Source organism: Malania oleifera, chromosome 2, assembly GCF_029873635.1.
Source record: "Malania oleifera isolate guangnan ecotype guangnan chromosome 2, ASM2987363v1, whole genome shotgun sequence".
In the NCBI taxonomy this organism is placed as follows: Eukaryota; Viridiplantae; Streptophyta; class Magnoliopsida; order Santalales; family Ximeniaceae; genus Malania; species Malania oleifera.
Window position 1 is genome coordinate 10392731 of NC_080418.1, and position 16991 is coordinate 10409721.

Genomic DNA, 16991 nt, shown 5'->3' on the forward strand with positions numbered 1-16991 from the left:
ATGAGACAAAAAACTTTACTATCTTGGACGCAATTATAAGATAATTTGGAACTGATCTTGTATAAAATATTGGACTCAATCTTATATAAGATATTTTTTTTCTTTTTATTTCTCCCTTTCTTTTTATATGCTTATTTACTTTAAGCATAAAAATATGTGCGTTTCCGATTAGAAGGAGAATGTGAATGTAGAGTAATTAGGACACTGGGATGAAAAATGAAGGTGCGGAAGATGTACTGCATAACATATTTGTCTTTTTGTTAGTTCATTTGCCCTTTATCTTTGCGTTTCCGTCTAGTCTCTCTCTACCCCAGTCTTCGTCACCATCTCCTCCAAAATGTCGTCGATCGGCGCGCGGGAGCTGCTTCTCACTCCCCCACTGGCTCCGTCCCGCTGCCCCCGGCGCAGAGCAGCCTCCGTCGCTCCATACGCCGCCAACTCCAGCACCACCGCCTCCCCCTTCACCATCAAATGCGACCTATCCTCTTCCAACCAAAACCCTGAACCCCTAAATCGCACAGCATTCTCTAAACCCCTCTATACTCTCGGTAAAACCCTAGCATTCTCCGCCGCCGCCACTACCGGCTTCCTCGTCTATCTATCCCCTCTCCCTTCTCTTGGCAATGGCTCCGGCAGCGGCGGAGGCGGAGGCGGAGGATGGGGCGGTGACGGCGGCGGGGATGGAAGCGGCGGTGGCGGCGAATTCTGGTCGAGACTGTTCTCTCAGCCCGCCATGGCCAGAGAGGACGAGTCCGAATCATCCCAAGAATGGGACTCTCACGGCCTCCCTGCCAACATCGTTGTCCAACTCAACAAGCTCAGCGGTTTCAAGAAGTACAAGATCTCGGATATTCTGTTCTTCGATCGCCGGAGATGGACTACTGTGGGCACCGAAGATTCGTTCTTCGAAATGGTATCTCTTCGACCTGGTGGCGTTTACACCAAAACTCAACTTCAGAAGGAACTCGAGACCCTGGCAACGTGTGGAATGTTCGAGAAAGTGGATCTCGAAGGGAAAACCAATCCGGACGGGACCATAGGGGTGACGATATCGTTCACGGAGAGCACGTGGCAGTCAGCGGACAAGTTCAGGTGCATCAACGTGGGGCTTATGCAGCAGTCGAAGCCCATAGAGATGGACCCAGACATGACCGATAAGGAGAAGCTGGATTACTTCAGGAGCCAAGAAAAGGACTACAGGAGGAGAATTGAGAGGGCGAGACCGTGTCTATTGCCAGTGGCGGTGCACCAGGAGGTGCGGCAGATGTTGAGGGAGCAGGGGAAGGTGAGTGCGCGGTTGCTCCAGAGGATCCGGGACCGGGTTCAGAAGTGGTACCACGATGAGGGGTATGCGTGTGCGCAGGTTGTCAATTTTGGGAATTTGAACACAAAGGAGGTCGTTTGTGAGGTGGTGGAAGGGGATATTACGCAGATGGTGATACAGTTTCAGGATAAGCTTGGCAATGTATGTGAGGGGAACACCCAACTTGCTGTTGTGAGGAGAGAATTGCCCAAACAGGTACAATTCAATGGCTTTGCTTCTATTGCACTGTTTGTTTGTTTTAATCAATGGGTCCTTGGCTCTTCGTTGGCTGATTGCTGAATTTGTGAATTGGGTTTTGCTCTGTTATTGTGCGTATGTCTCTGTTAGACCATTAATTTCAAAACTTCAATGCGTGTTTGAATATATTTGCTTCTATTGATCTGAATATCTGCTTGTTTATTGGTTCTTTGTCAAATAAATTGATGATTCTGTGAATTAGGTTTTGCATTGTTGTTGCGTATTGTTGCTGTTGAACTGTAAGTTTTGAGATTTCAATCTGCATTTGGATGTATGATAATTTATTTGGTTGTGTGCGAATTGAACTTCAGCTTAGACAAGGACGTGTTTTTAACATAGAGGCTGGAAAGCAAGCTCTGAGGAATATAAATTCTTTAGCATTGTTCTCTAACATTGAGGTCAACCCCCGACCCGATGAGAAGAATGAGGGTGGTATTATAGTTGAAATCAAGCTTAAAGAACTAGAACAAAAGACAGCTGAAGTTAGTACCGAGTGGAGCATAGTTCCTGGACGGGGTGGGCGCCCCACGCTGGTATTGTTGGGTTCAACTGCTACTTTGTTTGTCAAGCATCATAGATTTTCGTTTACAATATCATAGCTCTAATTGAGTGTTGTTTCATCTGTGTAAATGCCTGTTTAGGCTTCAATCCAGCCTGGTGGAACTGTTTCCTTTGAACACAGGAACATCAAAGGGCTAAATAGATCAATACTTGGTTCAGTTACCACTAGCAACTTCCTAAACCCTCAGGTCACTTTGTCATAAATTATTTTATCTTTTATTTCTTATTTGTTTTAGACTGAATCAGTGCTATCTTTGTGAGACATTGAGTCATAAGAATGTTCTTGGAAATAATTTCCTCAGGATGATCTTGCCTTCAAGCTTGAGTATGTGCATCCTTACTTTGATGGTGTATATAATCCTCGTAACCGTTCTTTCCGAGCCAGCTGCTTTAACAGCCGGAAGCTGAGTCCAGTCTTCACTGGAGGGCCAGGAGTGGATGACGTTCCTCCTATATGGGTTGATCGAGCTGGCGTCAAAGCAAACATTACAGAGGTAGATTATGACTGCTCCCCTGCAGCAATGCCTTCTTGACTGATGTCTGTCTTAGTTGCATGGTTCACATTGGTGTTTCCTTCTGTCTTCTTATTGTCATTGGCATGGCAGAATTTTACTCGCCAGAGCAAATTTACATATGGACTTGTGATGGAAGAGATAACAACACGTGATGAAAGCAGTCACATTTCTCCACATGGTCAAAGGATGCTGCCAAGTGGTGGAATTATTGATGGACCTCCAACCACTCTCAGTGGTACTGGCATTGACCGAATGGCATTTCTGCAAGCAAATATCACACGTGATAACACCAAGTTTGTAAATGGAGCCATAGTCGGTGAGAGAAATGTGTTTCAAGTGAGTATCATCGTACTTTTTATTGTCTTTGTATGTAATGATCACACTCATATATACTATTGAAAACATAATTCAATGTCCTTTATCTGTCAAAACTTCCTAGCCTGTATATGATCAGTTTGATTGACTGCTGCATTTGAGACTGCTATGGTGCACACATTTGAAAGAAACATTTACACCAATATTTTTTATTCATTATGGGTCCTTCTGATATTATTTTCCTTCTTCATATTCTCTAGCTTCGTATCTGAGTTTTTCCTTTTTGAAGTAAATCATGAGAATAAATAATCCTGAACCATTGCCGTTTAGGTGAATTCGTCATATATTTGGTTGATGCTTTGAAATATTTGACCTTTTGATGTAAAAATTTCTGTTTGTTTATATATCATGAAGGATGCATTTGATTTTTTGCTTCTAAAAGCCTCAAAACCTTCGTGGGACTTGGGAGTCCTGATGAAGGATTGCTTCTTAGGCAGTTAGGCCAGTCATACCCACATATTTTAGGTATGGGCTTGGGAAGTTAGGGATTATGTATTAATTTGGGAACTATGTCTCTTAAGTAGTTTTTAATTAATATGGGATTCTTTAAATATGTGTTCTACCCTATAACTGTAGGGTGATTAGTTATTATATGTTAAGTTGCGCAATTTCAATTGAATCAGAAAATGGAGGACCACCTGTTCCCACTAGGCCGCCCATTTGCACACGTATTTTAGGCATAAGTTTAGGAAGGTTTAGGAAATACTTCTTTTTATTTTTAGGGATTTTAGTATTTGTAAATATGTGTTTAGTTGGGTCCTATTTGTAAATATGTGTTAGTTGTATTAGTAGTATAAGTGCTGGACATGCAAGTTATTGTACAGTTAATGTTTTGAATCAGATTGCAGTTTCCCTCTCTGTCTCTCTCTCTCTCCCGCAGGTTCTGCTATTCTTCTTCTTCTTCCTCCTTTCTTCTCCTTTGCCCTTCTCTTATCTCTCTTCTAATTCTGTCTCTCACCCCTGTTCTGTTCTGTATTACTGCTGCTGCTGCCGCTTATCTTCTTCTTCTTCTTCTTATCTAATTCTTCTTCTCCCTCTTCTTCTTCTCATTCTCACAATTATATATATATATATATGTTCTAACATCTGTCCTACATCAAATTGATGTCAGAGCACACCACGATCACCACGCAGCCATTTGAAGTCTGGATTCCCAGAAATTCAAACACTGTGCACTGCCGAAACTTCCCATAAAATACCAGTCGTGTCCCTAAAACTCGAACACCCTTTTCCACCAACCAAACCACGTCACCTCCCTTACCACAACAACCAGACACCGCAGAAACCCCTTCCCCTACAATTTCATCCCCAACCAACAAGGGAGTGGTCCCCATGCGCCACCTGAAAGTATCCCAGCTGGCAGCTCTTATAAATCCCCTATTTCCTGCATTTTTTTTGGTTACACCTTCACCATCACTGGAATCCTTACCCCCTGATCCACCACCAGCCGGAACCCCATCGCCGGCTGTTCACACACTCCACGTGCCGGCCACGTGCGTGGGCATGTTGCTGGAGTTCCCCTGTTTTTCCCAGACTCATGAGAAGACTGCTTCCTGCTTCGAGAATTTGACTTGTTCCCTAAGATTATGAAGCTCTCAGAGGGGAAATTGAGTTATCAAGCTTGGTTTGCATTCCCAAGATCACATACAGCCTAATATTAGGCTTCCTGAGCAAATTTCAGACTTTTGAAGCACCGTCAGCATTCAGATCGAGTTCAAACTACTGTTTGACAGCTGTTTTCCTGAGAATCGGGGAGTAGGGACTTGAGAAATTGCTGATCTAATATTGGAATTTGATGGCGAACTCACGTTGTGCTCCAATTTCTTGGCAGGGTGAACAAACTCTTGCATTTTCTTGACTATTGTTTGTATGAGTGGGGAGAATTTGTAGTTGCATACTTCCAAGTTTCTTATTACTCAAAAAAAAAAAAAAAAAAAAATCTGTCCTTTGTTCTGTACATTCTCCTACCTAACTCATCATTGTATCCTTGTTCAAATCCATACATTGTCAATCCCATGCTGCCATGTTATGTGTGACCATATCCATTCATATGCATTATGTTCTATAGCTTTATGTTTGTGCACTGTAGTAATTTTAGGATTCATATCATTCATGGTCAAGTTTAGTCCTCCTTAGCATAATTGTAGCATATTGCATTAACCATGGCCACCAACAAAATCATTGACCCCAACGAACTTGCACCCACTGACACTTAGTCCTTGCCTACCAGATTAGACACTCTTCAGGATTCTGTGGACCAAAAGATTGAGCACCTCACACAACTATTTGACCAAGTCTTGAGGATGTTAGGTAAACGCCCTGTTGTGGAAGACATGGAGCCATTTGTTAGGCACCCTAATGACTCCCCATATTTAGTAGGGTGAGCCCAAGGTATCCTTCCTACTCTCGGGGTTCCTCTAGTACCTAACAATATGAGTCAAGCTCCAAAACAGACCGGTAGGCCAGTTCACCCCACCCCCCCAGCCTCAAGTTAATCTAGAGTATAGGCTTGAGGAAGGTAACCTTGAGGATTTTAATGATGTAGTGTACCAATTAACCCTAGGCATGCTCCACATTCCCCTAGGCAGGGTTGGGAAGACTATGGAGATGTGACAAAAAGAGGTCAAGGTGGATGTGCGTGTTTATGATGGGAAACTCAGCCCAAGCTCATTTTTAGACTGGGTACTGGAGATGGAGGACTTCTTTAATTGGTACTGTATATGGGGTAAGGATAAAGTTCGGTTTGCCACGATGAAGCTAGTAGGACTGGCAAAGAAGTATCGGCAAATTGCATAACAAACCCTAGAATGGTTAAGTGAACCTCTTATTACCCAATGGGAAGTGATGAGATAAAGATTGAAAAAAAAATACATCCCTCCTTCCTTTAGGAGCCACCTGTTTAGTGAGCTCTTGAGCCATAAACAAACCACTACTGTAGCTAGCTACATTGATCGATTTGAGGAACTAATGCTTAGAAGTGATGTTGTTGAGGTCACACATCATACTGTAGCGAGGTTTGTGAATGGTCTTAAGGAGGATGTCAAGCAAGAGGTTGAGTTGTTCTCTCCAGAGTCCTTAGAGGCAGCCTATCAAAAAGCCCTTGCCATCGAAGGTACCTCAAGAGCTCTTGTAGGTCTTCATCCCAGGTGAGTGAGTCACGTAAGTCCAAATCATTTCCTCACCCTCGGCCTACCATCCCTCAATCTACCCTTAGAGAGAATTTTGCGAAGCAAATAGAGTCGCATCATGTTATTTGCTCTAGTGGACTCAGTATTCCTCAAGCTAGTAACTTATCTATGCAGCATGGTTTTAAATATTGGTCGCAATTGTTACGTAACGCCGTTACATAACGGTTTTTTGGGTTCCCGACATTGTTATACACCTCAAAATCGGTGGGAAGAAAAATCACAGCTGTAGCGGTCGTTACAGACTGCGACTATCATGTAAAGGCGGCTATAGCCATTGCATAACCATTGCAGGACTATTTTGCCAAAAAAAAAAATTTATTTTTTATTTTTTCTTCTCACTTTGTTTTTCCTCCCTCTTTCATAAATCATTCTCAATATACTATGTGGCGAGAGGGGGAAAAGATTATAATAAGGATTATAATGATACAAAATTTATTATTATTATTATTTTTTAAATACTCACAAGAGATGCATTAATTAACAATTTGAAAATACTAACTTGTTAGGAAAATATTTTATTTTGATAATAGCAATTTGATATTTACGTTCTATATTTTTCGACTTCAACCTTATTTCTTTCTAGTTATTGTATATTTGTATTATTCATGTCTTATGTGTCTAATAGATTAATGAAGTGTATAATGTATTTTGTTTTATTAATTAAGCTAGCACATATAAGAATTTATCACACATAAGAACAATGAGAAGTATAAATGCCACACACGCACGTAATTTTTCTATCAAAGGTGGTTTAAAACAAATGTATACTTCTTGCTCTTACCAAACAACTTTTAGTTAGTTGAACTAAAAGATTCAAAATACACTAAAACTCTTTTTAAGAAAGGTTAAATGTTTAAAACATGCAAATACACTGATATGCACAAGTTTGTGTGTGCTTGAAAAAAATTCACAACCTGTTACACTTGCTTCCCGTTATGTACCATCCACTACTCCCGCTTCCCGTTGCACCCGTTACCGTTATGTTACACTATCCGCTAATGCAATTTAAAAGCATGCTGTGCAGTGTCATTGTTGCCATGCTAGAGGTCATATTGCTGTCTATTGTTCGCAACAAACTTTAGCTTTAAAACGTGAGACTAATGATTTACCTGACTGTGAGGATCAGGTTGTAGATGCTTTTGAGGAGGATGGCCGCCATGTTAGTGTGGTTAGGTGTGTCTTATCCACTACCATGGATAGTGAGAAGTGGAAGCAGACCACTATTTTCCACACTTTCATTCATTGTGGAGAGAGGACATGTAAGCTTGTTATTGATGGGGGTAGTAGCATGAATGTGATCTCCAAGGCTGCTCTAGGAAGATTAAACCTTAAAGGAGAGCCACACCTTTAGCCTTTTAAGGTGAATTATGTAAATAGGACAAATCTACCCGTTACCGAGAGGTGTCTTGTACCCATCCAAATGGGAGATTATACGGATAGGGTCTATTGTGATGTACTCTTGATGGATGTGACCTATATCTTGTTAGCGCAACCGTGGTTTTATGATCATGATGTCACTAATCATGGTAGGGAAAACACTTATGTGTTTAGGCACAAAGATAAGAACATCATTTTGACCCCTACCAAGCCCACTCCCAAAGATCCTAAGTTAAGGAACAAGATGGTTTGCAAGCTCCAGTTCAAAGAAATGTTCACTTGTTTGATTGTAGGACTTTTGAGCGCGAGAGCTTAGAAAATAGGTGCATTTTAGCTGTCATCGCTCGAGAGGTTCCTTCTGAGGAGCAAGAATCTTTATGTGAGTACCCACTTAAGGTAGGAGAGTTGCTAGTTGAGTTCCATGATGTTGTGCCTTGTGAGTGACATAGTGAGCTACCACCTATGCAAGACATTCAACATGCCACAGATCTCATTCTAGGTTCATAACTACCTAACATGCCACATTATAGGATGAAGCCTAAAGAGCGTGTTGAATTGAATAGGCAGGTGGGAGGACTCCTTGAGAAGGGCTTTGTGAGAGATAACCTTAGTCCATGTGTTGTACCAGCTTTCCTAACTCCTAAAAAGAGATGAATCGTGGAGGATGTGTGTGGATAGTAGAGCCATCAATAAAATCACCATCAAGTATAGGTTCCCTATCCATAGACTTGAAGATATGCTCGACATGCTGGCTGGCTCTAGTTGGTACTTCAAGATTGACCTGCGTAGTGGGTATCACCAAATTAGAATTAGATTGGGAGATGAGTGGAAAACGACCTTTAAGACCCATGACGGTTTTTGAGTGGTTGGTCATGCCATTTGGACTTTCTAATGCACCTAGCACTTTCATGAGGGTTATGACACATTCTACAACCATTCATAGGAAAGTTCCTAGTGGTCTACTTTGATGCTATACTGGTCTATAGTAGATCTAGGGAAGAGCATTTGATACATTTTCACGAGGTCTTTGCCACCTTGAAGGGAAGCGAAGTTGTTTGCTAAGCTCAAGAAATGCAGCTTCCTACAATCTAGTGTGCTCTTTCTTGGTTTATTGATTTTTGCACAAGGAATAGCCACTGATCTAGAAAAGGTTAGAGCCATTAGAGAGTGGCCTGAGCCTCAGACTAGGTTCATAGTTTTCATGGCCTCGCTACTTTCCATAGGTGATTGTAGGGCATTTTGGCACCATCATGGCTCTTATCACTGAGTTTTTGAAGAAAGGAGAGTTTCATTGGACCCCATCAACTGCTAGAGCATTTAGATAGGTAAAACAAAAAATGATTGAAGCACCTGTAGTTAGGCATCCGAACTTTAGTAGAGTTTTTGAGGTGGCTTGTGATGCCTCTGCGATAGGTATAGGTGGGGTCTTGAGTCAAGAGGGACATCCTATAGCATTTTTTAGTGAAAAACTCTTAGATGCCAAACAAAGATATAACACATGATAACGAGTTTTATGCAGTAGTGACATCTCTCCAACATTGGAGTTACCATAGTATTTAAAACCGTGCCTAGGCGTGAGGCGCAGTGAGGCGACCTCCATAATGTTTGATTCCATGTAATAAGACTTCTGATGCATCTCATGTAGGTAAATTGTTCTTTAGAGAGGTTGTCAAATTGCATGGGTTGCTGACCTCCGTAGTGTTTGATAGGGATATCAAGTTCTCATGCTACTTTTGGAAGACACTTTGGAAAATGTGTGGAACTCACTTGTTTTATTCTTCTGCATGCCATACTTAAACTGATGGGCAGACTGAGGTTGTGAATCGTAGTCTTGGTGACCTACGTAGGTGTGTTGTGGGAGAAAAACAGGGCAATTGGGACTGGTGCCGCCTACTGTTGAGTTTGCTTATAATAATTCTGTGAATAGGTCCACAGGTAAGAGTCCTTTTGAGTGTGTATTTGGTTACAAACCCCGTGCACCCATTGATCTTGTTCCTTTTCCACCGAATGCCTATATTTCTGAGCCTGCTGAGTCTTTTGTCCATCACATTCATGAGCTGCTTGCTGAGGTTAGGCGAAAACTTGCTATGAGTAATATGGATTATAAGCTTGCTGCAGGTATACATCGTAGAGCTAGAGACTATAATGCAGGTGATAATGTCATGGTTCGCATAAAACTTGAGTGCTACCCTAGAAATTCATTTAAAAAGCTCCATGCTTGTGCCGTTAGCCCTTTCCTCATTCTTAAGAAACTTGGACCTAATGCATATTGACTTGATTTACCACCTCATATAACCATTAGTCCAGTTAATGTAGAGGATTTGGCACCTTACCGAGGCACTTTTGAGCCTTCTGGTTTGCCATTTGATGCCCATGCAGGTTCAGCCGTTCCTCAGCCTCCCTCTATTTCTCGACCGCAGGAAACAGTCTAGTCTATTTTGGATGATGAGTTTGTGTCGTCTCCTCATGGTGGTTTTCAGCGCTAGTTGGTTCAGTGGAGGGTCGGTCCAAGTCAGAAGCTACATTGCTTGCTGAGGATGATGTTCGTGACAGCGCTCCTGATTTGCTGGAGTCGTATTTGCAGTCCCACTCTGTGGGGCTGAGTTCCTTTCAGCCGGGGGAGAATGATGGAGGACCGCTTGTACCCCCTAGGCCGCCCATTCGGCACACGTATTTTAGGCCTAGGTTTAAGAAATATTTCTTTGTATTTTTAGGGATTTTAGTACTTGTAATTATGTGTTTAGTTGGGTCCTATTTGTAAATGTGTTACTTGCATTAGTGGTACAAGTGCTGGACATGCAAGTTATTGTACAGCTAATGTTTTGAATGATATTGCAGTTTTCCTCTGTCTCTCTCCCTCAGGTTCTGCTATTCTTCTTCTTCTTTTTCCTCCTCCTCATCCTCTCTTCTCCTTCTCCCTTCTCTTATCTCTCTTCTAATTCTGTCACCCCTGTTCTATTCTGTAACTTCTGTTCTGTTCTGTAATACTGCTGCTGCTTCTTCTCTTCTACTTCTTGTCTACTTCTTCTTCTCATTCTCACAATTTTATATATATATATATATATATATATATATATATATATATATTATATCCTAACATCTGTCCTACATCAGAAAACCTCCCCCCTCTTTACTTTTCCCCTCTGCATGCAGTATCTCCTCTTCTTCTTCTTCTTCTTCTTCTTCCCTTCTGTCCTGCTTCAAGTTTGGCATAGAAAAAAATTCAAAATGAAAACACAGTGCTTTGATGCTGCTATCATAACCACAAATGAGGGTGAAATCCAATTCCATTCCGGAGACTGTCACTGTCAAAGACGGGATCCAGACACAGCACTCTAGAAACTGCTGGAAGGACTCGGTCATCGAAGACCTTTTTACATGGTTCAACTTCAAACCAGGAAGTAAATCCAGTAATTGATTTTATTCCTGGCGAATCTCTAGGTTATGCATTGCCCATCCTTCCTTTAGGGATTTTCTAGTTTGGGAGTTGCATACATGTGGGGTACTTGGCCATTTGGTTAGAAATGAAATCATTGCCTAATGCACATAGGGATAGATTCTATTGACCCTCTTTGTTGTGGCTAGGATAGTCCCTTAATGTCATATTTGTTAGTTAGCTAATACAAAACATTAACTTATATACCCTTCTTTCTTTGCTGCATGGGCCTTGGAAAGCTTGGGTATGGACTTTGTTCTTTGAAGAGGGATTGGGATAGGATAGTCTCCCAATGTCCTACTTGTGATTTTGCTAAATTTGTGAAACGAAGCATTAACGTTTATATCCCCCTTCCTCTGCTGCACACGCCTTAGAAAGTTGTAGATTATTTTCTTGGACTGTGTAAGATAGCCTGAGGACATGATTCCACTTTTATCATTTGTTGATTAGTTCTATAAAATAATACATCTTATCTTGTGTAGCAAGGTTTATGATGCATCGCATGTCACTCTTCTTTATGGAGGTCATTAAACTGCATGGTTTGCCTAGTTCCATAATGTTTAATGGGAACAACAAGTGTATTAGTCATTTTTGGAGGACACTTTGAAGAATGCTTGACACGAATGTGATATTTTCTTCTGCATGTTATTCTTGTATGAGACAAAAATTCATCCCACTTATTGCTTGAGGGCATGGTGTCACAATTCCACTTCAGGTGTGTCCTAGGGAGATCTTGGCCATATTAGGATGGTTTAGGCTTCAACTCATGAGGTGCCTTTAATAGAACAACACTATGAGACTAGTGTGCCAAAGCCAACAATACCTCATTGGAATGGGTCGAGGCTGTTATTTGGTTGCAAAGCACCCTTAGGGTACGGCCTTGTGTGGATAGATCCTACATGGAGATGTAGGTCCCTCACAAAGATATGGGCCACTATGACAAGAGCATCAAAGATAAGATGGGAGAGTCTATTGATCTTGCATTCGATGTGTACCACGGAGATATTGATCATATAAGCATGATTTAGGTTTTCAACCTTCTAAGGTGCCTTAAATAGGAAAAAATTGTGAGGTTTGGGCCAAAGTGGGCAATACCTCTCTAAATTTGGGCCAAGTCTGTTACACTAAGCCCTAACCCAGCAGTAATGGTGCGGCTTAGGTCAACGATGACAAAGAATATATGGTTCACTCAATGATTGCCTTTGGATTCCAAACTCCATATATGAAAGGACCTTCTTTGTTTGTGAGGTCTCGATCATGTACATGGACCCACTTCACATTCCACTTGTGGTAGTTTGATGATGTGTAATCCATCCCTAACAAATGTTCATGGGTAAGAGCCTTTTGAGTGTGTTAGGCTACGAACTCTATTGACCTTGCCCCCTTACTACCATATGCTTGTTTTTCTAAGCTTTCCGAATCTTTTGTTCATCAAATCCATGAGTTGCATGTTTAGATTAGATATAAACTTGCTGTTGACTTGCATTATAGCGGTAGAGAAATTAATGCGGATTCTATTGTCACTGTTAGCATTAAAAGTATTCCCTCAAGACGCTTTGTGTCCATTGGTCCATTCTCCATCATTAGAAAACTTAGATATAATGCAGGCATACATGATTTGGCTAATCATATGAACACAAGTTCCTCTTTTATGTCATATCAGGACCTTTGTGAGTAGACAAGCAAAACGGATAGAAATCAAATTATTCGAACAAAATCCGATTTGCCTCCTCAACTACTAATATCTGATCTGCATGTTAAAACAAGTTGAATATGGTTTCAAAAAATTTTATTTGCTGCTAAATGGGTTGGGTTGGGTTTATCCATCGGATACCTTCTAATACATTAACAAATAAAGCCTATCTACTTTTACATTTTTCAAGTCTAAGTTGGTCAAGCTTACTGCCCACTAATCCATTTTCCAATATTGGATATTAAAGTGTTTTACCAACAAAAGCAACCAAAAATCATAGAACTGATTTTTTTTTTCTTTTTTGAAAACAATTGAAAATTGACAACATAAACAAAAAACTGTCGAAGTAAACAAATGCATTTTTCTAATATGTTTCTTTATTGTACAAAAACATAAATAGAAAATAGAAAACAAAAATGATACGAAACATACCCTTAGCTTGCAATTTGTGAAACAAATGCACGCTTAGGGGGTGTTTGGTTTGTAGCATAAAAAAAATATTTTTATGGAAAGATGTTCCTAGAAATATTACTCTTAGTAATAGGTGCTTATATCATGAAAATATTTTTGTTTGGTTCACGTTGTAAGATTCGCAGGAATGTACACGAGATGCCTAGGTCAATGTTTGGCTCAACATGGTAATCCTAAATGACATTTCAAGTAGATGACTAATATACCCTTGTCTATAAACAATATATGAAGAATAATTATATTTTCAACACAAAAACCTACTAAGAATTGTATCTAATTAAATTCATGTCCTAAAATTTTCAAAAATCTTAATTTTAAAAAATCAACATTTAATAATCTAATTAACCAAAATAATTGGGTGCAATGTGGTCTCCACATTTTGACCATTATTATATTATATTATATTATTATAACATAATAACAACAACAATGCTAATAATACTTTCATTTTTATTAATAATTTATTATTATTTTAAATATAATAATGTGTAATAAGATTTTATATTGGGGCGGCATTGATGTCCAACTAGCCAACATGGGGATGGTAATTTAGTCTTGAAAGTAGGATTCCTAAAACTAGGATTCCTAAAACTTACCCATGGAGGAGTGTAGGAATGTGATGCCCATGTTTTGTGGGAATCTTTCATTCCTAGGAATGTCAAAGATGTTTGCCACGTCATATTCTAATGCCTAAACAGACGTGGGCATCTCATTCCCAGAAATGTTAAAAGATGCTGTGAACCAAATGCACCCTTAGGGATTATGAATTTTTGATTTTTGTTTATTAACTTTTTTAGTTATTTAGGGGGTCTATGCTGTAAATATGTCTCTTGTTACGTGTCTGAAAATTTGTATTTCTTCAGTGCACAAATGGATTTTCCTGTACAACTTCTCAATCATATATATATATAAACAAAAACTTTCATCTAATAGAGGAAAATGCAAGCCTAGTAGAGCACTTGTGAGGAGGAGTGAGATAGCTATTGTTTCTGGCATGAAAAAGGGTTGGGGCAGACCTAAAATAACTTGGAATGAGGTAGTGAGGAAGCATTTAATAGCCTTTAATCTAATAGAGAAAAACGCCCTCGATTGAATGAATTGGAAAAAAAAGATTCATGTAGTCCTAGTGGGACTAAAGGCTTATTGTTGTTTGTTGTTTTACAAGAACTTTCATCTGTGCACCATGCGCACTAAAATTTCTTGCGTGCTCCAATGAGCTCCGGACATGCAACCAACCGTGCCTCTGGATACACACGCTGCATCTTATCTTCACCCCAAAAGCAATCTCCCATCAATGAACACCCTGACTCCCAAAGACCAAAATCCAGCTCAACCAGATCATACTTCACCATTCAACCCATGCCTGACCACCACTGGGAGCGCCACCCTCCGTCACCATTGCACCCACCACCACCAACCAGAACATTGGCCGAAGTCCACGTAGAGCCTCCACCCTCATCAATACTAGAAACAATGAAATTCATCTTTATGCTCTCTCATTGACATGGGAAAACAATGTGCTGGTTGTAGATTGGCTCGAAAATATGGAGTTTAGGAGGTCTCGATGTTTTCTGAAAATGATAAAAAAGGTTGATTTTGGGTGTGGGTTGTAGATTAATGGCCAGAAAATATGGGGTTGGGGGTCTCACTGTTTTTGTCGGGAATGATGGAAAGGTGGATTATGGGTATGGGTTGTAGAATGTTAACCAGAAAATATGGAGTTTAAGGGATTTCACTGTTCGCTAGAAATGATTGAAAGGTGGATTTAGAGTTGTGGTTGTACATTGGCCGGAAAATATGGAGTTTAGGGCTCTTTCTATTTGTCGGAAATGATGAAAAAGTGGATTTAATTTTGGGGTGCGTGTCTGCATTGATGGCTGATGGGTTTTGCAGGGAAGATGAGAAGCAAAGGCATGGTTGGATGGTGTGTGTCCATAGCTGATAGGAGAGTGTAGGAAATTCTGCTGCTTTAGGCATGCAGATGAAAGTTCTTGTATGTGTTTGTATATATATACATAATATATTTTTCATTTTAAAATTTGGTCTGTTTTGTTGTGTTAAATGGGGAACACATGGTTTATTTTGCACTGCTTTCGCAATTTTCAATTGGTGGCTGCTACTGTCTATCTTGGAAGTGTCTTTTAAGTTCATTTTTTGGAGCTGGTGGAATTTTGGAATTTTTCTGTACAATTTTGAAATTATTGTGTTTGGCATTAAAAGGACTTGTCTCTTAAAATAGTGGAGTAAAATGCCCTTGATCGGGTGAATTGACGGAAAATGATTCATGTAGTCGACCCATTGGGATTTAAAATTTGCTGTTGTCTTTGCTGGACAACTTGAAGTCAAAGCATGATATTATTTTCCTCCTTTGAAAGAAAACTGATTCCTGATCAGTCTTCTTCCATGCTAATTTGCATGTTTTATATGTATTGCAGGTGGACCAAGGCCTGGGCATAGGCAGCAAGTTCCCATTCTTTAATCGCCACCAGCTGACATTGACACGCTTTATCCAGTTGAAGCAAGTGGAGGAGGCTGCCAACAAACCACCACCCCCAGTACTTGTGCTTCATGGCCACTATGGTGGTTGTGTGGGAGACCTTCCCAGTTATGATGCTTTTACACTTGGAGGGCCATATTCTGTGAGGGGTTACAACATGGGAGAATTGGGGGCAGCCAGAAACATCGTTGAGGTATGAGATTCCAGATGCAAATATTACCCTTTGATGAACATTCAATTAATAGTCATTTATTGCAATTGCATGTCACTTTTGTTGCTATGCTCGTCAGAGAGAGAGAAGGATCTTATGCTCGTGAATTTTGTGAAATGGAAAGGGCAGGATGAGTATCTGATTTTCTGTGTTATTTATAATGCTAATTGCAGCTTGCTGCTGAGCTGCGCGTACCTGTGAGAAATACACATGTGTATGCATTTGCGGAGCATGGAAATGATTTAGGAAGTTCAAAGGATGTCAAAGGGAACCCAACAGAGGTTTACAGGCGGATGGGTCAAGGTTCATCATATGGTGTTGGTGTCAAGCTAGGTCTGGTACGGGCCGAGTATGCTGTCGATCATAACTCTGGGACTGGTGCAGTGTTCTTCCGGTTTGGAGAGAGATTTTGAGATGGCTCTGTAGCTCTGAAATTTTGTATGGTAAATTAATACTATTAGGTGTTTGAGAAGACTCAAAAAGCTTTTTATTTTTTTATTTTTTGCTTCAGTTGCTCAACGAGATTCATGGTTTAATAAATGTGAAATTTTTATTAAAGAACTAAAGTTACTCGCCCATTATTCTTTTCTCTGGCTCTGTAAGAACTAAGAATTATGATGTTGGATTGTCCAATTAGTAAATTCTCTAGTTTTTAATGGTGTATTGCTGTGTGCAGTGTGCGTTGATTCTTAAAATCTTTTGCTCCCTCTAGCACTCGGATTATGCTTGACATAGAATGTCAGATAAAATTGATGGGTCCCTCGGGAATGTCATATTCAAAACTAATAGATTTCTGGCTAAGGCTTGGCAGCCACCCCAATTATACACCTGCGTGCATGCTGAAGGATGATTTTTGCCAATGAACACATTTTTGGCCTCCTTAATAGTTCGACCAGAATCTATCAGCAAACTCGGTGATTTCCTGCATTACCAATGTTGAAATGTCTTCTTGCAGAAAGACATGTTGAAATAAAGAATATGGTCGGCTCAAACATGATGATCCTCAGAGAAGTCATGCCTTGTATTTTCCATGCTCAAATATATCATATGCTAAAATGTATTTTCCACCAAAGGTTACTTGCCCATTTGCACAGAAAGAAAGCATA

The 16991-nt window shown here is 40.3% G+C and overlaps 1 protein-coding gene across 1 annotated transcript; it reads left to right on the forward strand.

Moving 5' to 3' along the window:
* The first annotated feature begins 218 nt into the window (after positions 1-218).
* LOC131147632 (protein TOC75-3, chloroplastic) lies at positions 219-16548 on the forward strand. The gene is made up of 7 exons (XM_058097137.1): positions 219-1519; positions 1873-2094; positions 2203-2310; positions 2425-2616; positions 2728-2973; positions 15613-15867; positions 16059-16548. The coding sequence occupies exons 1-7, from the start codon at positions 338-340 to the stop codon at positions 16296-16298; spliced, it is 2445 nt and encodes an 814-aa protein (XP_057953120.1). The 5' UTR covers positions 219-337; the 3' UTR covers positions 16299-16548.
* Positions 16549-16991: the final 443 nt, after the last annotated feature.

Bases quoted from the DNA above. Each gene is read 5' to 3' on its own strand.
- LOC131147632 (XM_058097137.1), top strand. From the start codon at position 338: ATGTCGTCGATCGGCGCGCGGGAGCTGCTTCTCACTCCCCCACTGGCT. The intron at 2,311-2,424 runs GTCACTTTGTCA...TAATTTCCTCAG, and splicing joins GCAACTTCCTAAACCCTCAG to GATGATCTTGCCTTCAAGCT. The intron at 15,868-16,058 runs GTATGAGATTCC...TGCTAATTGCAG, and splicing joins CAGCCAGAAACATCGTTGAG to CTTGCTGCTGAGCTGCGCGT.